The sequence below is a fragment of the Oncorhynchus keta genome, chromosome 29 (assembly GCF_023373465.1).
Source record: "Oncorhynchus keta strain PuntledgeMale-10-30-2019 chromosome 29, Oket_V2, whole genome shotgun sequence".
Classification (NCBI taxonomy): Eukaryota; Metazoa; Chordata; class Actinopteri; order Salmoniformes; family Salmonidae; genus Oncorhynchus; species Oncorhynchus keta.
The window spans coordinates 32177648-32204933 of NC_068449.1; the positions used below are offsets into that span (position 1 = coordinate 32177648).

A 27286-nucleotide genomic window follows, 5' to 3' on the forward strand; every position below is an offset into this window, starting at 1 on the left:
AGTCGTAGTGGGAGGACCACACGTGTCACCGTGTGACTACATGTTTACTTCGATAGGATGGTTATAATATCAACATTTGCACGTAATAGCATTTCCGCCAACATGTATTGCATAGTTCATTTTACCAACACAAAAAGATCCCACGTTGTCTAGCGTATTTTATTTTGTCGACACATTTTGTTTCCATCAGGCCTTTATCCGACACTTTACTCGCATCAAAGGGTTGGAAGGAAACCTGGTGACAGCCGAAGATATTGATATTTTATATTCATCCAATGTCTACCATGTTTTTGGATGCCGTTGTGACATCGTCGCTGCTCGCGCAACACTGAGTGCTAAATGTGCATGTGCATTTGGGCCATATAAAGCAGGCGCAACCCCGACATAGACAGGCCATGAATCGGTTCATGCGAACGTGAGTCGATTACGTTGAAAACAAAGCTCGGATATGTTGGACACAGTCTCTAGTTCTTTTATACCTCAGTGGTCACGGCCAGCGTCTGCATTATCAACAGCGACCTTGGAGCAATCCGTTACTTTCAGTTACTGTCCCAACGCTAGCCAGCTAGCAATGAGGAATCGGCCCAGGAGCGCCCCCCCGGAACTGATTGATTGAATCAGTGTCGGACTCGGCCAGGAATCAAAATGAATGACTTCCCAAAATCGGCCCAAATACATCAGGTCCTTTCCGTCTACCGGAATTCATGCGACTTTGCCGGCATCTTACCAGAAGTATATGTATACCCGATTTAGTAATTTTAAATGTTACTATTATACATTTTATACATAAAAATTATACCATCCACAAAGTTTTCGTAGGGGGACCCTCCGTGCGGCCTTGTGAGAGGTGAAGGTCAAGAGCCTTGCGTCCTCCGAAACACAACCCCGCCAAGCCACACTGCTTCTTGACACAATGCCCCCGTAACCCGGAAGCCAGCCGCACCAATGTGTCCGAGGAAACTACAGTGTTTCTGGCAACCGTGTCAACGTGCATGCGCCCTGACCGCCACAGGAGACGCTAGAGTGCGATGGGACAAGGACATCCCGGCCCAGCAAAACACTCCCCTCACCCTGGGCCAATTGTGCATCGCCTTGCACTGCGATATAGTGTCTTAGACCACTGCACCACTTGGGAGGCCCCATCCGCAAAGTTTTTCATTCTGATAAATTGCCTTGCACAAAGTATCAAAATACTACTTAAACAGGAAAGACTCTTAAATAATTTAATTTAAATATTTTTTGATCACAGAAACAATAAGACAATATGGAAAAATACATAAATAATGAAATGGTAATTGTATAAAGCAGCCCGTGTAATCATCTGCCAGAGAGTAGCCACAATCGCCCCGAGCCCCAAGTAAATACATTTGGGCCAGATAACTCACACCAGAATTTGCCAGAGCTCAATCCCTGCATCCTAACCATAAATACTGCTGAAGGCGGGCCACATGACGTCAGCCGGAATCGGCCCAGATCTACTTGTCACGATCGTCGTATGGAGTAGACCAAAGCGCAGCGTGGTTAGAATACATTATTCTTTATTAATGAACACAAAGAACACTTAAACAAAAACAACTAAACAAATAAGACGATCGTGACCGCTATATAAACAATGCGCTAACATGCAACATAACATAGATAATAACCCATGAAATACCCAAATAAGATGGCTGCCTAAATATGGTTCCCAATCAGAGACAACGATAAACACCTGCCTCTAATTGAGAACCAATCTAGGCAACCATAGACCTACATAAACACCTAGATGGAAACATTTGATTTGATTTGATTTGAACACCATAAACCTACAAAACCCCTAGACAGTACAAACACCCTAGATGAGACAAAAACACACATACCACCCTCGTCACACCCTGACCTAACCAAAATATATAAAGAAAACAAAGAATACTCAGGTCAGGGCGTGACACTACTGTGCTAGCTGGGTACTGTTGGCTTAACCAGTCATGTTCTGTGCACAGTAGAATACATTGTACTTTCTATAATGTATATATTCTACCATGCCCAGAAACCTGCTCCTCTTATCCTCTGCCCCCAACGCTCTAGGCGACCAGTTTTGATAGCCTTTAGCCGCACCCTCATACTACTCCTTCTCTGTTCCGCGGGTGATGTGGAGGTAAACCCAGGCCCTGCATGCCCCCAGGTACCCTCATTTGTTGACTTCTGTGATCGAAAAGTCTTGGTTTTATGCATGTCAACATCAGAAGCCTCCTCCCTAAGTTTGTTTTACTCACTGCTTTAGCACACTCTGCTAACCCTGATGTCCTTGCCGTGTCTGAATCCTGGCTCAGGAAGGCCACCAAAAATTCAGAGATTTCCATACCCAACTATAACATCTTCCGTCAAGATAGAACTGCCAAAGGGGGCGGAGTCGCAGTCTACTGCAGAGATAGCCTGCAAAGTAATGTCATACTTTCCAGGTCCATACCCAAACAGTTTGAACTACTAATTTTGAAAATTACTTCTCCAGAAACAAGTCTATCACTGTTGCCGCCTGCTACCGACCCCCGTCAGCTCCCAGCTGCGCCCTGGACACCATTTGTGAATTGATCGCCCCCATCTAGCTTCAGAGTTTGTTCTGTTAGGTGACCTAAACTGGGATATGCTTAACACCCCGGCAGTCCTACAATCTAAGCTAGATGCCCTCAATCTCACTCAAATCATCAAGGAACCCACCAGGTACAACCCTAACTCTGTAAACAAGGGCACCCTCATAGACGCCATCCTGACCAACTGGCCCTCCAAATATACCTCCGCTGTCTTCAACCAGGATCTCAGCGATCACTGCCTCATCGCCTGTATCCGCCACGGAGCCGCAGTCAAACGACCACCCTCATCACTGTCAAACGCTCCCTAAAACACTTCTGTGAGCAGGCCTTTCTAATCGACCTGGCCCGTGTATCCTGGAAGGACATTGACCTCATCCCGTCAGTTGAGGATGCCTGGTCATTCTTTAAAAGTAACTTCCTCACCATTTTAGATAAGCATGCTCCGTTCAAAAAATGCAGAACCAAGGACAGATACAGCCCTTGGTTCACTCCAGACCTGACTGCCCTCGACCAGCACAAAAACATCCTGTGGCGGACTGCAATAGCATCGAATAGCCCCGTGATATGCAACTGTTCAGGGAAGTCAGGAACCAATACACGCAGTCAGTCAGGAAAGCTAAGGCCAGCTTCTTCAGGCAGAAGTTTGCATCCTGTAGCTCCAACTCCAAAAAGTTCTGGGACACTGTGAAGTCCATGGAGAACAAGAGCACCTCCTCCCAGCTGCCCACTGCACTGAGGCTAGGAAACACGGTCTCCACCGATAAATCCATGATTATCGAAAACTTCAATAAGCACTTCTCAACGGCTGGCCATGCCTTCCACCTGGCTACTCCAACCTCGGCCAACAGCTCCACCCCCCGTAGTTCCTCACCCAAGCCTCTCCAGGTTCTCCTTTACCCAAATCCAGATAGCAGATGTTCTGAAAGAGCTGCAAAACCTGGACCCGTACAAATCAGCTGGGCTTGACAATCTGGACCCGCTATTTCTGAAACTATCTGCCGCCATTGTCGCAACCCCTATTACCAGCCTGTTCAACCTCTCTTTCATATCGTCTGAGATCCCCAAGGATTGAAAGCTGCCGCAGTCATCCCCCTCTTCAAAGGGGGAGACACCCTGGACCCAAACTGCTATAGACCTATATCCATCCTGCCCTGCCTATCTAAGGTCTTCGAAAGCCAAGTCAACAAACAGGTCACTGACCATCTCGAATCCCACCGTACCTTCTCCGCTGTGCAATCTGGTTTCCGAGCCGGTCACGGGTGCACCTCAGCCACACTCAAGGTACTAAATGATATCATAACCGCCATCGATAAAAGACAGTACTGTGCAGCCGTCTTCATCGACCTCGCCAAGGCTTTCGACTCTGTCAATCACCAAATTCTTATCGGCAGACTCAACAGCCTCGGTTTTTCGGATGACTGCCTTGCCTGGTTCACCAATTACTTTGCAGACAGAGTTCAGTGTGTCAAATCAGAGGGCATGCTGTCCGGTCCTCTGGCAGTCTCTATGGGGGTGCCACAGGGTTCACCTCTCGGGCCGACTCTTTCTCTGTATATATCAATGATGTTGCTCTTGCTGCGGGCGATTCCCTGATCCACCTCTACGCAGACGACACCATTCTATATACTTTCGGCCCGTCATTGGACACTGTGCTATCCAACCTCCAAACGAGCTTCAATGCCATACAGCACTCCTTCCGTGGCCTCCAACTGCTCTTAAACGCGAGTAAAACCAAATGCATGCTTTTCAACCGATCGCTGCCTGCACCCGCATGCCCGACTAGCATCACCACCCTGGATGGTTCCAACCTTGAATATGTGGACATCTATAAGTACCTAGGTGTCTGGCTAGACTGCAAACTCTCCTTCCAGACTCACATCAAACATCTCCAATCAAAAATCAAATCCAGAGTCGGCTTTCTATTCCGCAACAAAGCCTCCTTCACTCACGCTGCCAAGCTTACCCTAGTAAAACTGACTATCCTACCGATCCTCGACTTCGGCGATGTCATCTACAAAATGGCTTCCAACACTCTACTCAGCAAACTGGATGCAGTCTATCACAGTGCCATCCGTTTTGTCACTAAAGCACCTTATACCACCCACCACTGCGACTTGTATGCTCTAGTCGGCTGGCCCTCACTACATATTCGTCGCCAGACCCACTGGCTCCAGGTCATCTACAAGTCCATGCTAGGTAAAGCTCCGCCTTATCTCAGTTCACTGGTCACGATGGCAACACCCATCCGTAGCACGCGCTCCAGCAGGTGTATCTCACTGATCATCCCTAAAGCCAACACCTCATTTGGCCGCCTTTCGTTCCAGTACTCTGCTGCCTGTGACTGGAACGAATTGCAAAATCGCTGAAGTTGGAGACTTTTATCTCCTCTCCAACTTCAAACATCAGCTATCCGAGCAGCTAACCGATCGCTGCAGCTGTACATAGTCTATAGGTAAATAGCTCACCCTTTTTCACCTACCTCATTCCCATACTGTTTTTATACTGTTTTTATTTATTTACTTTTCTGCTCTTTTGCACACCAATATCTCTACCTGTACATGCCCAGCTGATCATTTATCACTCCAGTGTTAATCTGCAAAATTGTATTATTCGCCTACCTCCTCATGCCTTTTGCACACATTGTATATAGACTGCCCATTTTTTTTTCTACTGTGTTATTGACTTGCTAATTGTTTACTCCATGTGTAACTCTGTGTTGTCTGTTCACACTGCTATGCTTTATCTTGGCCAGGTCGCAGTTGCAAATGAGAACTTGTTCTCAACTAGCCTACCTGGTTAAATAAAGGTGAAATAAAAAATAAATAAAAATGTGTGTGTGTATATATATATATATATATGCCCCTCTGAGAGCAGGTTTGATGAGAAAGAGTATGTCTTGTGTGGTCACTAAACAGGACTGGTAACTGAATCCACGCCCAGTCTTTTGACTTTAGAATAGAGACTCATAGATTGATCCAGTCAGATTGTTAAGGTGGGAGAGAGGACCTCCGTTTCAGACGGTACTCTTAGGCGGCCACCAGATGGCACACTTTCGCCCATCAACCAGCCAGTCACTTTACATGACAAGGTTAGACAGTGGGAGAGGGGAAAGTTTGGGTAAGAGACCTCGAACCAGTGCTTTGTGACCCACCCTAAACATATCCTTGATCACATAGAATTACACAAATCATCCATATAGAATTACATATTTAATAGGCTACATATAGGGTTATAGGATTTACAGTATGCTCAAACATCTGCTCAAAGACCTGTGTATAATTCTGTATTTTGCCAAATATTAGGTAGGCTAATTGGGTTTTTGAAGGCTTTCTTGTGTGTGTTTGTTTGTTTATTCCAAGACATCAGTAGCAGGCCTAAAATGATTTGACAGTTAACCTTCTCCATATCAAATATAGGCTTCGTTGGCAGTTCATAAAATCTAGGCAGGAAATAGGGAATTGAAGCCCTTGAGATTGTGAATTTTGTAGTTTCCAAATATTTTGTTGTCAGCACTTCTGATGGAGCCCCATTATACCATATGCATAATTCAGAAATACAAATATCTTTGTTGACAAGAGCAAAGCATATCATTTACAAGTCTGTCTAGTTGGGCTAAATTCAGGCCTGGGAATTAGGAGATTAATTAATAAAGCATTGCCCCAACTGGCTCGTTGCTTTTTCATCAATAACACTGAGGCTGAACGCAGCCCTAGTGATTTTCACACCCAGGAGAGAGACAGGGCTATGAGAGAGAGAACACAGTGCTGCTAATGCAAAGGTTAGACTCTCAGAGGCAAGAAAAAAACATCCCCTTCAGAAATAATCATTTACATGTGTTCATGTTGAATGAGAGAGGGAATGATAAATGAGGTCCAGACACCACCACTACATTGGGTCACACTTTATTTGGATAGCATTTGGATTGTCCATCTATACATGCTCTACAGATGGTCATTTGGATTGTCCATCTATCTATACATGCTCTACAGATGGTCATGCTATCAACAAACAATCTGTTGACAAGCAACTGCTTGCTAAGGTCAAGGTTCGGTTTAAAATAAGGGTTAGGGTAAGAGTTAAGTTGTAAGGTTTTGATAAAGGTTAGAGCTAGTAGAGTGTTTGTTGAAATGTTACTGATCGTGTCGATGGTCTGTAGAGCATCTACAGATGGACTGACGATCCAAATGAAGTGTTACCATACATTGCTATCATTTTAGAATACAGTATATACACTTGCCTGTAATTCAACATGCACTAACGGTTGGTATTTCATATCCAATCCTGGTGAAATAGCATGTAACCCAGAAAATCTGACTCAATTTGTCTGCAATTCATACAGAAACCAACCATCCATGTTCAGTATTAGTGATGTTTTAAAGTCTATTTGGTCTTTTGCTCATAGAATGGCAAACAGGTTGAGTCAATATGCTGAGAGCTTTGGTGGCTGGCAGGCATGACAGACTCGCTGAGAGGGAGTGGGAGAGTGGAGGGTTTACTGGATAGTGGATGGGTATGGGGAAGGATGGAGGGAGGGATAGATGGTGGGAGATGGAGGGAGATGGTGGGAGATGGAGGGAGATGGTGGGAGATGGAGGGAGGGAGGGAGGGAGGGCTGGTGGTTTGGTCACTGACTGGTATGGTGGTGGCTAGAATTCCTAAGCCTGCTGTTTCTTTTCTGGGCCATGCCTCTGAAAACTAGTAGCAGCTTATGTCCTATCTCTCTACCCCTCTCTATGCTCTATCCCCTGCCTTTTCTCTCTCTCTCTCTCTCTCTCTCTCTCTCTCTCTCTCTCTTTCTTTCTCTCTTTCTCTGTGAGTCTCTTTAGTCCTCTCTCCGTCTTGCTCTCTCTCTACCCCTCTCGTCTCTCTCGTCACTCTCTCTCTCTCCCTCCTCTTTCTCTTTCTGTTAGCCCATTGAAAAAAAGAGCATTTCCCTGTAGCTAGGCAATGGAGCAGCATTAGCATTTCATCCAGAAGAAGCACTGTGGGAACTTTGCAAAGTTTACTCATACAGCATGAAAGCATTGGTGGGGGGTTGGGCTTGCTACTCTAATTGTTAGCAAAAACTTCCATGGCACTGAGGTTTGCAGAGGGAAAGGGAGAATGCACTGCGTCGGTATACCACCAACATATTAGGGGACATATTACAGATGGTTGGCTTGATTTTGGATTGCTTTTAGGCTGAAGGATGATTTTAATGGCATTTTGATGTAGTGATGTAATCTTGGCCCTCTTTCATTACTCCTGAAGAGAACTGTTAGCTGCTCTGAATGGCAAGGCAAACAACACGGTTGTCTCTTTTCCCTTTTATTTTGTTGGCCACGCTCCAAAACGCTGGACAGAACGGCCAGGCAAGGCCTCAGAGTGCGCAGCTAGCCAGTAACAGACAAACACCTGCCCTATAGACTTCACTGCACTTTCTCTCTCTCTTTCTCTCTCTCTCTCTCTCTCTCTCTCTCTCTCTCTCTCTCTCTCTCTCTCTCTCTCTCTCTCTCTCTCTCTCTCTCTCTCTCTCTCTCTCTCTCTCTCTCTCGCTCTTCAGAGATGGAGCCCCTCCCCAATTCAATAACAAACCAACCATGAAGCATACTGTGGAAACAGAGCTACAGCGTGACTTTTGCCAGTATATTTGAATATCAGCAAGTTTCCCAAGGTGGTGTCTGCTGCTGCTGTATTCATTGTTAGCCACCAAGTCAGCAGTGACATTCTAATCAGGGTGGGGACGGCCAGCCTTCCTTCGCCCACCCTGAAGCTACTATAGGAAGACGGTGGCTGGCTCATTACAAACAAGAGCGTAAACCTGCCGGTCTGTGTCTGAAATAACACCCTATTCCGTATGTAGTGCACGTTTGGTGTCCGGAATGGCACCCTATTACCTGAATAGTGCACTACTTTTGTCTAGAGCCATATGGACACGGGTCATAGTGCATTACATAAGGACCAGGGTGTCGTCCCAAGCAGACGTATCCTATATACAGAGCACCACTACAGGGGTACGCCGATTCTGTTGCGAAAACATTTATTGAACGGGAAGCAAACGAAACGTGGCGGGACCTAACTGGATTTGTCCAATAGGAACTTCAGTTTTGCAACTGCTTGGACTAATGATTACACCCCAGGATTGATCTGCCAGCCAGATCCCCCGAAACACTATCTGTATGCATCTCATACTGCGCTTTATTCTCTATGTAGTACCATGGCCCATGGGGATTTGGTCAAATGTAGTGCTCTATACAGGGAATAGGGAGCCATTTGGGATGCACACTCTGTCTTCCACTTAAAGTAAGCTCCAGCCAACCTGACAGTCAGACACACACAGAAAAATGATACCAAGCCAGAGAACGAAGAAAACATTCCTTAATTAATGACAGATTACATTTCCATGCTTCAGAACACAGAAATTACACAAAGCTATGAGCCGATCCTAATTTCCAATGTAATTGTTGCATCATGTTGCTCCATCCTCATATAAACATTTCAACATTTTCATTGTTTTTCTTCATTTTATTTTTTGGGGCGGGTTTTGGAAAAAATACCCCAAAAAACTGTGATGGGTTTTAACATTTTTAAAAACACATGGAAATGTTAAATCACTTTAAGCTCCCACATAAAAGTGTCAGGGCTTGGAACTTGTAATACTCTAGGTGTATTGGGGTTGTGAGAGTTTCAGTTTGGAGGTGCGTTCTTTGCTCTGTGAAGTAGTTTCCCCAGCTCTGAGCCAGCATTGCAGTGTTGTAGAACTCCTCAGGGATGCCCCTCTGTCTCACCTGCTGTTTGAGGAAATGTGTAGAAGCAGCTCTAGCAGTCCTTCAAAGACACTCACTCAGACTGAGGAGAAATATTGAATATAACACTACCAGGGTCAAGTAACAGTGTTGTAAAGAATTTTTTTGGGTCTTTTCCAACGCTGTTATATTAATCAGGATTTCATCTGGTCCTAGGGGGATGTTGGTGGTGCGTTTAGAAGGTTTTGTTCTGTCAGTCATCATAAAGGGAAAGCAGGCTTCGGTGATTCTGACTCTAACTGTTCTGTGTTAGCTCAAGGTTCCTGTTGTATCAGAGGTTTCCATGCATGGATGGATGGTGTTAGACCTATTTCCCCTTTAGCTGAAGCATATTGCCTCCTAGAAGTATAGGTGCATGTGCTCTATACAATCAGTAGATATATAACTATATGAGAAGTGAGCAGACATTACAAAAATGGCCACATAAAATACTTCTATCTTTTCATTACGCCATGCTGTCACAATTCATAGTGATTTGTTTGCATCTTTGACAATGTATTCATTTTCAACCATCTGACATTTTATAAGACACATTCAGTATCTCATTATAGAGCACTGTGACCCTCAGTGCTCGGCCTGTCAAATACCTTAGGCACAATCCCAGCGTAGATGTCCACGGATGTCCTCTTCCCTTCCCAGACATTACAGCATCGTCTTCCCGTCCATAGAGTCCCTCCCTCCCAGCCGCCTCTTCTCCAACCCCCCTGCCTCCACCCTGCTCCCTCCCTGCCAACAGCAGGCCTTTTTGTATAGGGGAATTCACTCTGGATTTCACTCTACAATTAATGTGAAAGCAGCATAATGCCTGCGTGACTCCCGGTGCCTAGTGGTGCGCCATTTATCATCACAGTTTTACATTGACCTTGACACCCACTTCATTAGAATAAAGATTGTCTACCATTTAGGTTACATTGTTCCTCTGCGCATAGAGCCCATGCAAATTCTGTCTGCCAGAGAGACGGCGAGAGAGGAAGGAGAGAGACAGGAAGGAGTGAGAGTGAGCGAGGAGAGGAAAGAGAGGAGCGGCTACTCTGTCAGAGGTCATCTGCATTAAATGATTGCAGCTATTTTCCAACTGCTTCTTTTCATTCGGTTCAATTCAGCCCCCCCCAACCCTCTCTCTCTCTCTCTCTCTCTCTCTCTCTCTCTCTCTCTCTCTCTCTCTCCCCCTCTCTCTCTCTCTCTCTCTCTCCCCCTCTCTCTCTCTCTCTCTCTCTCTCTCTCTCTCTCTCTCTCTCTCTCTCTCTCTCTCTCTCCCCTCTCTCTCACTCTCACTCTCTCTCTCTCTCTCTCTCTCTCTCTCTCTCTCTCTCTCTCTCTCTCTCTCTCTCTCTCTCTCTCCTCTCTCTCACTCTCCTCCTTCCCCCCCCTCTCTCTCTCTCTCTCTCTCTCTCTCTCTCTCTCTCTCTCTCTCACTCTCACTCCTTCCCCCATGGATGGACATTGTACTATTTTCAGTCAGCCGGGCTCCTAGCCGCTCCAAGGAAGACTTTTTAACGATCTTTAAATAGGAACACTTAATTGTCTGCTAAGAAATGCTTGGTTAGGACTGAGACAGAGAGAGAAAATGGAGGGAGGGATTTTTCTCCGCCCTCTCTCTCACTCGTTCCCCCCTCTCTCTCTCTCTCTCTCTCTCCATGGTCCTCCTCCACAAAATAAAAACTTTCTCTTGTATTCTGTTGACAAAGGAGTCACTTTTCTAGGGGCTGCTCTGTATCAGAGCGAGAGCTCCTCAGCCTGCGTAGGAGACTGGTCTTTTTCAGGGAGGACGCAAGGCGTCTAGAAAGAGGACCAGAGGAGAAAACGTCTCTCTTTCTTCCCTCCCTCCCTCCTTCGCTTCCATCATTCCATAGGGTCTTAATGAATCTCCATGATTCCCCCACATCAGTCACAATAATACTGCCCCACTGGACGTAGAGGAGAGGAGAGGGAAGCAGAGGAGAGAATAGGAGAGGAGAGGGACTGTGAAGGGAAAACCTTCCACGTGGATATATAAAATGTCTGCTCCATTGCAGCGCAGACCGCTGGTGATATAATTACAATTCAATTATTAATGAGTAATACTTAAAAAAGATTGTCTTATGATCTTCTATTAGTGGATTTGCAATTCATTTTAATATTTGTCATTTAATTTATATCATGGATAATGCAATAAAGGACCAATTAACAATGCATGGGCTATGTAATATGATTTCTCAGCTAATGCAAATGGAATAAGCTAGAAGAAAGAAACCCATTCAAAATCCTCAAATGTAATTTACTCGGCCAGTTCTGCCAATTTCAAATGACACTGCAGATTTTAATTTTTCCCCCATCTCCATCAAAGGTAACACATTTATACTGATCAGGCCAGTGTGATATTCATTTACATGGCAAATTGTGAAGCAAAGTTATTACAATATACTGAGCAGTCTACTGCTCTTATGCAGTGTTTTACCGTGAATGATTATCTATTAAACTACACAGGTGGCAGTTTAACAACCCTCCCAGTGTGTTCTGCTGGCTGGTTTATAGTTTCCTGTAGGATATGCACTTGTGATTAAACAAACTGGGCTGCTTAGCGATGCCTACCACCCAGCCAAACACTCCTTCTTGGCCTTGTCACTGAGGCCTAGCCAGGCAGAGCCAAAACTCCATAGCCATCCATGTTTTTTTTTTTTTTTTCACTCACTAAAACATTGTGGTCTTGGCTGATTGCATTGTTTCCTGTGTTTGTCTGGTAAAGACAAATCTGGTAAAGAAGAGAGAAAAGAGGAGTGGAGCGGCGTGGGCTGGGGTTTTGAGGACCTCTCTCCTGCCCCTCCCCTCTCTCATCGGGCTCTCTCAGATTCCTCCACACTGCATGCAGCTGAGCTTAGAACCCAGGGCTGGGATAAAGACTGTCTTTGTTTGTCACTGAATGGCATTAGAAATGGGCTGCCTATGGGGTCACCAGGGAGAGAGAGAGAAAGAGAGAGAGAGAGAGAGAGAGAGAGAGGGGAGAGAGAGGGAGGGAGAGAGAGAGGGGACGAGAGAGAGAGAGAGAGAGAGAGAGAGAGAGAGAGAGAGAGAGAGAGAGAGAGAGAGAGAGAGAGAGAGAGAGAGAGAGAGAGAGAGAGAGAGAGAGAGAGAGAGAGAGAGAGAGAGAGAGAGAGACTCTCTCCCACCCTCCGTGTTGTAGGGACAGGACCAACGATTATTCAACAATACACGTCCAACTGAGAGCAGTTGTTAGAAACAGAAGAAAAATATTATTTTGACCCTGATCGTAGAATTTGAAAGGAGAAGCTATTGTAACCCCGTACATGTCCAGCAGCAAGTCTTTTTTTCTAACATGAAACATTTTCTGTAAAAGACCCTGCTGTTCCTTTTTTCTTTTTTTCCAATCTGTGGGCTGACTGGGCACTTCTTTGTCTATTGATCCTCTTGTATTTCTCATTAGCACTTTGGAAATCTGTGTAATGCATCCTCTTTGGATGGAAGGAGGGAAAGAGGGAGGCAGAAATGTCTTGAAACTGCGTGTCTGCTCGTCTATTGTTATCACCACTGTCCACAGTTATGACAGGGCCAGAATTCCCTTGGTTCCTTGTGCCTATAGCATCCTACTCTTCACTCAATCTTTTCTCCAAATTCATGGTTCCCTGAATGATCATATTGCTCGTTCAATTTGTTTGCTCCTTTTAAATTCTTTTTTTTATGATGTAAAGGTTTATTCTTCTCTTGTGTGTCTCATTAAAAACAGAATGAGTCCACGCTAGATGAAATCTGGAATGGCCAGTGGAAATTCTCCTGGGTCTGTAGCTGACCCCAGAGTGACTGGGCACCTTGTTCTTAAACACTGAGCAGGGAAAAAAAGAAAAATGCTTGACTCACTGTGAGCTCAATGTGAGCCTTCTATACCAGTTGTAAAATGGCTTATTCTTCTGGTCACCATGGTGACAATTAACAGTGTTTCAAGGCCTTTTGTTCCAGACCCGTTAGAGCAGAATTTTTTTCAACGGGGTGATTTTCAGTACACAGACACACACACACACACACACACACACACACACACACACACACACACACACACACACACACACACACACACACACACACACACACACACACACACACACACACACACAAAACAACTCAACAACTTAGCGCTTCCATTTTGCATAAACAGTCTAGAATTATATCTGAATCAAGGGTTTGATGTTTTCCTTTTTCTCTTTAAGTACACACTGAATATTTCTTCCTGTTCTTTCATGGCTGGAGCTTGTCCATCTATCAGGGAGACAGAGCCCCTCTCTCATCAGCTGTAGATGCTGCACTCTCTCTCTCTCTCGCTCTCGCTCTCTTCAATGGAGGATTTCTCTCTCCCTCCTCTCTCCTCTCCCCAGCCCCTGTCTTCCTCTCCTTTGACACTGCCAACAGCAAATTGTAGGTAGTGAGGATGCCCCACACCCCAAACTGATGAAGTAATTATCATATTTGTCTGCTTTGTTTTCTTAAGGCTTTGTTGGTTAAAGAGAACACATTCCCCACGGAGGATTCTCTTGAGTCAATCTCTACCACCACAGCACACTATGTTATGAGTTAGAGGTGGCCCATTCCATTGCTAGGCTTTATAAGCATTGAGATTTACAAGCTTAGTATTTACAAGCCCTGGAATATGTGAATATTCTGTTTTATTAATGCCATCTTTATGATTTAATATGTGGTAATGTTTCACCTTTAAAAAATATATATATTTAGATAGTATGATGATGTATATGCACAATACACCTGTTATTAGTGTGTTATTGTTGTGCCAATAAACAGTATATTGGTATGATTTTGGCAGCTAGCTGCAGAGTCCATCGTACTTTGTTGGATGTTAACTGTGAGTTTTCATAGAGGCTGGTTTGTGGTGGCTGGCAGTAATGTGTTAACTATATAACTGTGTATAAATTCATTTAAATACGGAGGCATCCGACTCACTTCATGGAGTCTTACTTCTGTTGTCTCAACACGTTACAGACTCTGAACAAACTTTAATTTAATGGATAAGATGAATCTACAAAAATGCATTAAATGTTTTCATGTATGACTGCATTTCTGCTGACATTTCCAGTCTTTCGTACTCATTAATATGTGGAATGAATTAAAGTTATGATTGCTTGTTGATTTTCCTCATCTATTTTCATGTGACTCGCTTTTTTTGGAGAGCACACAGTTCTTTTCCATTCCCCCCCCACTTCATTCCACCACGCCCCCCTCTCCTCTCTTTCTCTCAACCCCTCATAGACCCGTCACTCCAACTAAGTTAGACACTATTTTCTTAAAGCTCGTCTTCATCCAGCACCAAGTCATGAAAATGGCCTTCAATGTTGTGTTCAACACAAACAAAATGGAGTATATTTTCACATCATGACAGCAATTGCACAGGCGTACTATATTACATGTTTCACAACTTCATCCTATGATCCGACCAGAGCTATTTCACAAAGTTACGGTATGCAGATCCTTGGCTATTCTAGCTCAGACAGAGACTGGAGGCTACAACTCACCAGTGCGTTCAGTGTATTTGATCAAAGATCCTTCTCAGCATTAATCTCAAAGTTCTGGATCTCATGCATTTTAATCACTTATCTACTTTATTCTCCTGTAATGTTTTGACTTTCGATCAATGATGTGCCATTTTTAAACAAAAGAAGACTCGGAAAAATCAATATTTGCTGTCAACAAATAAATTGGATCATTTCCTGATAGTTAGATGGTAACACATTTACTTTTACATGCGGCGCTATTAAAAATCTGAAAGGGATGAATGGCTTCAGAGGAAGTGTGATACCATCTCCATCAACAAACAAAAAAAGCGACAATGAAAAATGGTTTCTGGACTGACGACAGTTTTTTTTTTTTTTAAAGGAAAAAACAAGAGTACATTTAAATATTTAAATGTGGCTGGGCTGTAATGATAAATGACAACCGAAAACTAGAATCAAGTAGCTATTGATGCAGAAAATGAAACGGGAGGGGAAAGAGAGAAATTAACCAAAAATATGTGAGATTGAAGAGTGTCAATTTCCTACTGTTACAGTAAGCTTTTCTTCAGCCATTTAAATGAAAATGTCAGTTCCCGAAAACATATTCCATCTTAGAATATTATAGTTTATTTACACTAAATATGAGTTTCGTGCAGTTGTAATGCTGTTGAAACAATTTCTCTGATTTCCTTCTCTGAGTAAGATTCCTTGTTGGTGGAGAAATAAAGACAGACAGACAGACAGACAGACAGACAGACAGACAGACAGACAGACAGACAGACAGACAGACAGACAGACAGAGAGAGAGAGAGAGAGAGAGAGAGAGAGAGAGAGAGACTCAGTTTATGGCACAAAATATCAGAGCTTTTTTATTTGAAATGTCTGTTTGCCTTTGTGTGCAGCAGGGGGCTGCACTGCTGTGCTCACCAGTTTAATGAATGACATAGTCAGTGCTGGGGATTGTGAGCAACTCTACAATACACTATGTACTCCAATGTGTGCCAATTGTGTCTCAAATAGTAAATAGCCTTTTCACAACAGACATCTTTCCCTGCAATTAACTAGCTTTTCGCAGGTACCGGTTTCTGTATGAATGGTGGAAATTAGGCCGGTTAAAATGTACTCTCACCCACGTCTCTGTGTGTGTGTCTCTATGCTCCGCAGTGCACTAGATGACATGCATGTAGTCAGTGCTGTGTATCTCTCCTCCACAGTACGTCCTGTAGTGTGCAGACAGTGTCCCTCAATGTCTCACCCGGTTCTCTCTCTCATGTGTCTGTCCCCAGGGGAACAGTGTAGAGATGAGTATGTGGCACCCTAAGAAGACACACCTCCTGGGCTGGGCCGAGAGCCTGCGGAGGAGCGGAGCACAGCTCCCCCCGGACTTCGACGAGCGAGTCAATGCCATGACACAGAAGTGGGACCAGCTGCAGGTGAACACACACACACACACACACACACACACACACACACACACACACACACACACACACACACACACACACACACACACACACACACACACACACACACACACACACCGTAACACTACTCCACCTTCTGTACTGTTAATACTCCGGATCCAGAAAAAGAGACAGAATGGGTCAAAATGATGATATAACCTTCTTGTTGGGAGCTCATTGTTATCTGCATAAATAAAACAGTTGTTCTGCTGTTTTTAGGTAAAAGCAAAAGGAACGCGCCCCAGGCCCCCACCCTGCCTGTCCCCCAGTCAGTCCCGTTCAGACTCCAGTGCACTAATGCGGGTCAATATCCCACCTGAGAGTCTGGCTGTGTCTCAAATGGCACCCTATTTCCTATATAGTGCAGGGTTCTGGTCAAAAATAGTGCACTATATCGGGAATAGGGTGCCATTTTGGATGCTGGCCCTCTCTCGGTTAGCAGGGAACCCTGTGGAGATGGAGCTGGCTAGCAGCTCAATTGAAGTGAGTGAATCAGGATAAAGCCTTGCTGCTACGCCTCTGAAATGATGAACAGGCCTGGGGCTCCTTCTTCCACCCCCAAACCCTCTTATCTATGCAACACATGAACACTACACCAAATACAGTACAGTAGCTAGGTACCCTGCCTTGTCTACCCCCCACCATCCACCCCCACCGCCCTGCTTAGAGGGGGGCAGCTCAGCGATATCTCCATCTTGGATATCAGCCAGGGAAGTAGGAGATGGTATCGGATCGGAGACGCCTGCCTGCTCTAGTCTTGATGATCCTGTTAATGGTACGGTATGGCTGGCTTGTTGATCCTTATCGGACCGACTGGGGTTCAACTGTGCATTGCTCTTAGAGGCTAATTTTAGGTTAATCACTGTTCATCTAATCTCTGAACATGAGAAATATAATTGCTGGTCTCTCAATTACCAGGACGTATCCCTGTCCCAGTAGTACCCCAAGCAGCTTCTGCTCATATCCACCCTCTCATATCCCCATGGGCTGCATCCCAAACGGCACCCTATTCCCTATGTAAGGGCATTACTTTTGACCAGGGGCCCATAGGGACTATGGACTTCATGGGAAACAAGGTACCATTAGGACGCAGACATGCACAGATCCAACAACATAGAATTATCAAGATGCTGACAACGCAAACATGTTCCAAGACATATTTTCGCTATAACACATGAATACATAGATGTAAAACAATGCATACTGTCGCATAGAAGAAATTACTCTGTGTGTGTGTGTGTGGTGTGAGAGTGTGAGAGAGTGTGAGAGAGTGTGAGAGAGTGTGAGTGTGTGTGTGTGTGTGTGTGTGTGTGTGTGTGTGTGTGTGTGTGTGTGTGAGAGTGTGAGAGAGTGTGACGTGTGAGAGAGTGTGAGAGAGTGTGAGAGAGTGTGAGAGAGTGTGTGTGTGTGTGTGTGTGTGTGTGTGTGTGTGTGTGTGTGTGTGTGTGTGTGTGTGTGTGTGTGTGTGTGTGTGTGTGTGTGTGTGTGTGTGTGTGTGTGTGTGTGTGTGTGCGCGTGTGTGAGTGGCTTGGTTTCAGCTAGATAAACATATGTATTCCTTTCCCAAGCTAAAGAGATGCCGTTTGGAAATTAAACAACAAAACGAAACACGTTTTCTCTTCCACCACAGCAATCAGCGCTGATTAAAGTTCTACTGAGATCCCAAATAAATGTGTGACGTTTTGAACAGGATGCTCATGCATAAACAAAGTTCTGTTTAGCGAAGGAATATTTCTTTGGTCTGTGGTGAGTGGCATCGGGCAGAGAGCCGCTAGAATGAAATGGCAGTGGTGCGGGGAGTTTAATCTGCGAATTTCTGCTCCCTGCACTGCACATTACGCCGTCTCAATTGCATATTAAACAACCCTATCAAGTCAGGCATTGGCATCTGCTGTGCTGACACAAATTGTGAATTAAATGAAATTGATGTCCTCTGTCGTATATATTTATGAAGACAGACCATTCTCTGAAGTATTCTGCTTATGAAGAATTTATGATTGCAAACTGTTCCAGAACAAAATAAAGTGGCAATAAATTCCTTTTTTTGTATCCCTGACCCTCCAAGGGCATTTGGATTCACCTCTCTCTCTCTGCAGAGCTCTGTTCATCGCAGGGCAAAAACAATGGCTATATCTGGAGTTCATTGGGTGCTTTCAAATTATCGATATTCAAACGAGGAGAGGAGAGGGAAGAGAAAATGAAACAGAATGAGAGAGAGAGAATGTCAGGGAGGGAACAAATATGATGCTCTTTGCTGGGAGGCAGCCACTTCAGTAAGCCCAAAGGACACTTATGGAGTTGTGAGGTACAGATAATCAAAGCCGAACGCTATTGGAATCAATATTTAAAATCCCAATCAGTGGAATTGTTTAGGGATTTGTGTGACTCATATCACCTCACCGACGATATCTTAAAGCTTGGTGTCCTCTCCTATTTTTCACTTCCTACTCCATCATTTCACATCACACCACTGTAGTATTAATTGATCATTGGTTTCTCACAGTGACTCTAAAACATGCAAGTCAAACTCGTCTAGTCATAGACTCTGGTCGGCCGTTAACACGTTCTCTGACAGCCACACAGGTGTGGAGGCTAATAAAGAAAGAGCTGTAATGGAGGATCAACACACACAGTGTTTAATGGGTGCAGCCAGCCAGCGATCTAGCCCCAAAATGGCCACTTCATTGCTGACTCACTCACTCATAATCACATCTGTTTCCATTACAGCTTGCAAAACATCCACCAGCACACAGCACCAACACAAAGGACTGCCAATTAAACCAACCAGTGTGTGTATTAATTGGATAATGGAGTGTTTTGCCACTCTACAATTGGGCTCCTCTGCATACAGAGTTCAACCTCTGTGTGTGTGTGTGTGTGTGTGTGTGTGTGTGTGTGTGTGTGTGTGTGTGTGTGTGTGTGTGTGTGTGTGTGTGTGTGTGTGTGTGTGTGTGTGTGTGTGTGTGTGTGTGTGTGTGTGTGTGTGTGTGTGTGAGACTCAGACACTCTGGCTCCAAAAGTAGCTATTGCGTAGCTCTCATTTCCCACGCAGGTGGGAACTCACTCACATGTCAGTGGCCGGGTCCCAAATGGCACCCTATACCCTTCATAGTGCCCTACTTATGACCAGGGCACTGGTCAAAAGTAGTGCGCTATGTAGGGTATAGGGTGCTATTTTGGTCACAGCCAGTGTCTGTCAGGCTGGGGCTATACACAGCGTGGTGCTGTTTGCTCTGTTATAGAAGGAGGGGGAAATTGCTCAGCAGAGTCCTATTTGGGAAATCGTTGGAGGGTATTTGTGCTTCTGATTGTTATCTACTCCTTTCTGTGTGATTCTCTGAGAGGCAACTCGGAATATACGGCTGTACTGAAAATACGTCCGGAATTAGCCGCCTTCATCTTTAGAACGTAGCAATAATCGTGGTATGATCAGCACTGTTTGAGACTTTTGCACATTTATTTGTTTATTGAAATAGACAACTTCATGAGCTTTTTGCTAGAATGTCGCATTGCCAGGAGGGAAAGAAGTGTCAAACGGAGAGGGCTATCAGATCACAATAATGTTGCAGTATATTTCCCACCTGCTGTCAGTATATTGATACAACAGTACTCTGTACCGCTCTGAAATGATTGTACATACTGTCACAGTCTCTAACTCTCCTTCCTCCTCTCCTCTTGGCCTCCTCAGAAGATCCTGGGGGAGTCTGTGGGGAGCACCAGCCCATCCCAGGACCCTCGCTCTGCCCTGTCCCCTCATACCAGCAGCCTGCTGGGCCGGCTGGAGGGCAGGATCAAGGATCTGAAGGTGTGGCTGAGAGACACAGAGCTGTTCATCTTCAACTCCTGTCTGAGGCAGGAAGCAGAGCAGGACCTGCAGGCCTCCACCCAGCTGCAGCACTTCAAGGTAGAGACTGAGCACTGCACACACACACACACACACACATCCAGAGTAGATGCCCCCTGGGCATAACACTGTCATAACACTACTACTGATCTGGGTCTAACTTTCACCTGGTCTGGGCTCCTTTAGAAAGACACTGACTACTACGGCAGGGGTCTTCAACCTTTTCTTTCCCAGGGACCCCAAGCAAACCAGCGACCCAGGGACCCCGATCATGCGTCAGCCCAAAACATTTGTCCTCGTCTTGTCATCAGGTGAATGATAAGGGCAATGCGAAGTAATCAGCATTTTAAAATGAACTTGGTAGATGGTGTTTCATTATTTTGCCCTCCCCACATTATACCGGGGTATAGTAAGTATAAGCGCTAACATAGCTAACTATTAGCTAGAAAGGTACTGCATCTCCAAACGATTATGTCGACTAATACAGCTGTTGAGCTGGTTTAACAAAGGTTAACCATGTGTTGGTGTGACGGGTGGAGATGACCGAAGGGTCAGGGTTGGTCTTGATCTTTTCCTCTCAGATAATGACAGGGAAAACGTCCAGAAACAAATGCTGTGCCGCCCTTGTACCTCTCTGCAAAGTTCAAATGAAAAACGAAAGGGGACATGAATAGCCATGCCAGCCCAATGACGACATGTACAGAGAAAAGTACAGGAGCTAGATGACTGATGTGCATATATATCACAACAGAATGGTGGGAGACCAATTGTATTATATTATTATATACACTGTCAATGGCCATATAAACTCATTGAGAAGTGTTTTGACGTATTGATAATGGTAATGATTTTCAAGGGACACTTTTACAGTAGCCTACCACTTCCACAGGGATACAGTAGAAAGGGAAGAGGTAAGGGGGTGTATGGGATGTTTATGAGGGACAATAGAGAAGGAGAAGACGTGAGCACCATTTACAAGGGGCACCACACAACAACAAAAATAAATGTACACTAATATCAGACATGGGAACTATTCTGATTTTGCGTAATTATATTACATGAAATTCAACACTTGTTACATTGGCAAAAACCTTATGTCCATGTCAAGAAAGCTTACCAGCAGCCAGCGGCACTTGCCGCGATGGGTACTCACTGGTGCTTTTTCAAAGACTATATCAGATACTCCAGTGAGTGTAATTGGCTCGAATGAGTGTAAATTGCTCAATATTAGGAGTTGAGAAATAAAGTTGACATCGTTAGAAGATATTTTCTTCTTTTCTACCACTTCTTTTTTAAATACAGTGCATTTGGAAAATATTCAGACCCCTTGACTTTTTTCCACATGTTGTTCTTATAAGTTACAGCCTTATTCAAAATGAATAAAAATAATTATAAAAAATCTCATCAATCAACGCAAAATATCCCATAATGACAAAGAAAAATCAGGTTATTACATTTTTTTTTGTAGAATTAAATATCACATTTTCATACAGTACCAGTCAAAGGTTTGGACACACCTACTCATTCAAGGGTTTTGCTTTATTTTACTATTTTCTGCATTGTAGAATAATAGTGAAGACATCAAAACTATGAAATAACACATAGAATTATGTAGTAACCAAAAAAGTGTTAAACAAAATCAAAATATATTTTATATTTGAGATGATTCAAAGTAGCCACCCTTTGCCTTGATGACAGCTTTGCACACTCTTGGCATTCTCTCAACAAGCTTCATGAGGAATGCTGACTTGAAGGAGTTCCCACATATGCTGAGCACTTGTTGGCTGCTTTACCTTCACTCTGTGTTCCAATTCATCCCAAACCATCTCAATTCAATCAAATGTATCAATCAAATGTATTTGTAAAGCCCTTCTTACATCAGCTGATGTCAAAAAAGTGGTGCACAGAAACCCAGCCTAAAACCCCAAACAATTGGGTTGAGGTCAGGTGATTGTGGAGGCCAGGTCATCTGATGCAGCACTCCATCACTCTCCTTCTTGGTCAAATAGCCCTTACACAGCCTGGAGGTCTGTTGGGTCAGTGTCCTGTTGAAAAACCAATGATAGTCCAACTAAGATGGGATGCAAACCAGATGGGATGGCGTATTGCTGTAGAATGTTGTGGTAGCCATTCTTGTTAAGTGTGCCTTGAATTGTCACCACCAAAGCACCCCCACACCATCATACCTCCTCCATGCTTCACGGTGGGAACTACACATGCAGAAATCATCCGTTCACCTACTTTGCGTCTCGCAAATACACGGCGGTTGGAACCAAAAATATCACATTTGGACTCATCAGACAAAGGACCATTGCTCGTGTTTCTTGGACCAAGCAAGTCTCTTATTTTTATTGGTGTTCTTTAGTAGTGGTTTCTTTGCAGCAATTCGGCCATGAAGACCTGATTCACGCCTGATTCACGCAGTCTCCTCTGAACAGTTGGTGATGAGATGTGTCTGTTACTTGAACTCTGTGACGCATTTATTTTGGCTACAATTTCTGAGGCTGGTAACTCTACTAATGAACTTATCCCCTGCATCAGAGGTAACTCTGGGTCTTCCTTTCCTGTGGTGGTCCTCATGAGAGCCAGTTTCATCAAAACACATGATGGTTTTAGCGATTTTTGTTCATTTTTTTCTTCTGTTTTTGCAAAGTTCTTGAAATGTTCTGGATTCATTGACCTTCATGTCTTAAATCAATGATGGACTGTTGTTTCTCTTTACTTATTTGAGCTGTTCTTGGCATAATATGTACTTGGCCTTTTACCAAATAGGGATATCTTCTGTATATCACCCCTTCCTTGTGACAACACAACTGATTGGCTCAAACTCATTAAGAAGGAAAGAAATTCCACAAATTAACTTTGAACCAAGCGCACCTGTTAATTGAAATGCATTCCAGGTGACTACCTCGTGAAGCTGGTTAAGAAAATGTGCAAAGCTGTCATCAAGGCAAAGGGTGGCTACTTTGAAAAATCTCAAATATAAAATATGTTTTAATTTGTTTAACACTTTTTTGGTTACTACATTATTCCATATCTGTTATTTAATAGTTTGATGTCTTCACTATTATTCTACAATGGAGAAAATATTTAAAAAATAAAGAAAAAAACGTGAATGGTGTGTCCAAACTTTTCACTGGTACTGTAAGTATTCAGACCCTTTACTCTGTACTTTGTTGAAGCAACTTTGGCAGTGATTACAGCCTCAAGTCTTCTTGGGCATGACGCTACAAGACCTTGGCACACCTGTATTTGGGGAATTTACCCCATTCTTCTCTACAGATCCTCTCAAGCTCTGTCATGTTAGATGGGGAGCATCGCTGCACAGCTATCTTCAGGTCTCAGGAGATTTTCGATCGAATTCAAGTCCAGGCTCTGGCTGGGCCACTCGAGGACATTCAGAGACTTGACCCGAAGCCACTCCTGCATTGTCTTGGCTGTATGCTTAGGGTCATTGTCCTGTTGGAAGATGAACCTTCAACCACAGTCTGAGCACTCTGGAGCAGGTTGTCATCAAAGATCTCTCTGTACTTTTTCCTCGATCCTGATTAGTCTCCTAGTCCCTGCCTCTGAAAAACATCCCTACAGCATGATGCTGCCACCACCATGCTTCACCATAGGGATTGTGCAATGTTTCCTCCAGACATAACGCTTGACATTCAGGCCAGAAAGTTTTGTTTTCGTCAGACCAGAGAATCTTGTTTCTCTGAATCCTTTAGTTTATTTTTGTTGCAAACTCCAAGCGGGCTGTCATGTGCCTTTTACTGAGAAGTGGCTTCTGTCTGGCCACTCTACCATAAATACCTGATTGGTAGAGAGCTGCAGAGATGGTTGTCCTTCTGGAAGGTTCTCGGGATGCACCTGAGCTCAATTTCGAGTCTCATAGCAAAGGGTCTGAATTTTTATGTAAATAAGGTATTTCTGTTTTGCTAAAATGTTTTTTTTTTTAACTGTTTTTGCTTTGCCATTGTGGGGTATTGTGTGTAGACTGATGAGGAAAAATGTTTTTTTAACCCATTTTAGAATAAGGCTGTAACGAAACAAAATGTGTAAAAAGTCCATGGGTCTGAATACTTTCCGAATGCACTGTATATACACGATAATATTTTTCCACAGACCCCCTGCACTAGAGGTTAACGGACCCCAGGTTAAATATCCCTGTACTAGAGGCCTAGGTGCTCTGAGGACTGCTACTGTAGGTATGAAGAATGAAGGTGTGAATTATCATATATCATATATCATCACAGATCAAGGAAACACCAACATAGTGTCATAATAGGGCGTTGGGCCATCACGAGCCAGAACAGCATTCCTCCACTAACAATTCCATCACACACACACACACACCCTTTAAACGCCCTATGCTCCTTCGAGACCCCTCTTTCAAAGTCAATGAGATCTCTTCTTCTAGCCATGGTAGCCAAAATAATGGGCAACTGGGCATTTTTATACATGACCCTAAGCATGATGGGTGTTGATTCTTTAATTAAAGATGTTCTCCGGTATTTTTGTACACTTTTTAGCCCAGTAACTCTGAATGTAGCGCCCACGAGACAAAAGTGGTCACTGAAAATTGTAGATATGTGCACCACATCATTGTTCTCTCTCTGGCTCTGCTGTGTGTGTGTCTTGCTAGCTGTCACTTAAATGACGTAGCGCTGAAGCTCATTAGCTGAAACTCGAATTGCTAGGTGTCTGGCCCAGGTGTCTGGCCCAGGTGTCTGGCCCAGGTGTCTGGCCCAGGTGTCTGGCCCAGGTGTCTGGGGGTAAATGTAGGTAAAATGGCGCTGCACAGCTTCCAGAAAACAGTCGCTTTCAATCCAGGGATTTTGTGGCTAATTGAGGTCATACAGTTATTCTGCTCATATATTATTAATGTATGAACTACACATTGACACATCCAGGCCAAAACGGGAGGTTTCAAAAATACTTACTATTCGCGTAAGCACCTGCTTTCAGTATACTTATCCCTAATTTACTCAAGTGTTTTCTTTATTTTGGGAGTTACTGTACCTGTGCCTAGTGTCAAATACTCCAAAACAGGCAGCTTTGAGTGTCTGGTTTTCACTTCAAGTACAGTAATACTGTATATATATATTTGTAATTAAACTAATGCTTGAGAAAATAAATAAAATAAAGCTATTTTGACTCAAGCAAATCTCGAAGAAACTATTATTTGACTTAAAAAGCTTGAGGAACAACACAGGATATTAATCAGGCCGTGTCACAACACAGGTTGTGGAGTTGAGATTGCTTTCATCCCGCTGAGTGACTACTAGCGATAGAGGGAAGAAACCTTAAATATATACGGAGTCAACGCTGAGAGAAATAACACTTTATAAAAGAAGACTTTTCTTTTGATAAGATGTCACACTGCACAGAGGGGAAGCATTGATTTCTTGAGAAAACGCCTGAGGAAAAAAGATTAAAATATTGATAACTGCAATGTGTATGGACAGAGGAGCCATGGCACTAAATAGAAAAAGAGATACAAATACAAAATAAAAAGAGAAAGAGGACCATTTAATGATCATCTATCTGTTTTAGGCAATTCTGCTGTAAATGGATTCAATATCCAGACTTGGCCCCATTACAGTTGGGCTGAACACATCTCAGCAGGAGGCAGAGTTCAGTCAGTCAGGTACATACAGTTCAGTACTGTAGTTCTCTAGAGTAGAGGCTGTCAGTCAGGTACATACAGTTCAGTACTGTAGTTCTCTAGAGTAGAGGCTGTCAGTCAGGTACATACAGTTCAGTTCTGTAGTTCTCTAGAGTAGAGGCTGTCAGTCAGGTACATACAGTTCAGTTCTGTAGTTCTCTAGAGTAGAGGCTGTCAGTCAGGTACATACAGTTCAGTTCTGTAGTTCTCTAGAGTAGAGGCTGTCAGTCAGGTACATACAGTTCAGTACTGTAGTTCTCTAGAGTAGAGGCTGTCAGTCAGGTACATACAGTTCAGTTCTGTAGTTCTCTAGAGTAGAGGCTGTCAGTCCGGTACATACAGTTCAGTTCTGTAGTTCACTAGACTAGAGGCTGTCAGTCCAGTACATACAGTTCAGTTCTGTAGTTCTCTAGACTAGAGGCTGTCAGTCAGGTACATACAGTTCAGTTCTGTAGTTCACTAGACTAGAGGCTGTCAGTCCGGTACATACAGTTCAGTTCTGTAGTTCTCTAGACTAGAGGCTGTCAGTCAGGTACATACAGTTCAGTTCTGTAGTTCACTAGAGTAGAGGCTGTCAGTCCGGTACATACAGTTCAGTTCTGTAGTTCTCTAGACTAGAGGCTGTCAGTCAGGTACATACAGTTCAGTTCTGTAGTTCTCTAGAGTAGAGGCTGTCAGTCAGATACATACAGTTCAGTTCTGTAGTTCACTAGACTAGAGGCTGTCAGTCCGGTACATACAGTTCAGTTCTGTAGTTCTCTAGACTAGAGGCTGTCAGTCAGGTACATACAGTTCAGTTCTGTAGTTCACTAGAGTAGAGGCTGTCAGTCAGATACATACAGTTCAGTTCTGTAGTTCACTAGACTGGAGGCTGTCAGTCCGGTACATACAGTTCAGTTCTGTAGTTCACTAGAGTAGAGGCTGTCAGTCAGATACATACAGTTCAATTCTGTAGTTCACTAGACTAGAGGCTGTCAGTCAGGTACATACAGTTCAGTTCTGTAGTTCACTAGACTAGAAGCTGTCAGTCCGGTACATACAGTACAGTGCTGTAGTTCACTAGACTAGAGGCTGTCAGTCAGGTACATACAGTTCAGTTCTGTAGTTCACTAGAGTAGAGGCTCAGTCAGTCCGGTACATACAGTTCAGTTCTGTAGTTCACTAGAGTAGAGGCACAGTCAGTCACGTACATACAGTACAGTTCTGTAGTTCTCTAGAGTAGAGGCTGTCAGTCAGATACATACAGTTCAGTTCTGTAGTTCTCTGGAGTAGAGGCTGTCAGTCCGGTACATACAGTTCAGTTCTGTAGTTCACTAGAGTAGAGGCTCAGTCAGTCAGGTACATACAGTTCAGTTCTGTAGTTCACTAGAGTAGAGGCTCAGTCAGTCCGGTACATACAGTTCAGTTCTGTAGTTCACTAGAGTAGAGGCACAGTCAGTCACGTACATACAGTACAGTTCTGTAGTTCTCTAG

At 43.9% G+C, this 27286-nt stretch overlaps 1 protein-coding gene across 3 annotated transcripts in view; it reads left to right on the top strand.

Moving 5' to 3' along the window:
• Positions 1 to 27286, top strand: part of LOC118362193 (A-kinase anchor protein 6-like) — a 215816-nt gene that overhangs the window by 157173 nt on the left and 31357 nt on the right. For all 3 annotated transcript variants that reach the window (XM_052486435.1, XM_052486436.1, XM_052486437.1), the window contains exons 10-11: positions 16134 to 16280; positions 19999 to 20214. In XM_052486435.1, coding sequence (XP_052342395.1) covers positions 16134 to 16280; positions 19999 to 20214 — 363 coding nt within the window. The remainder of the gene's footprint in view (positions 1 to 16133; positions 16281 to 19998; positions 20215 to 27286) is intronic.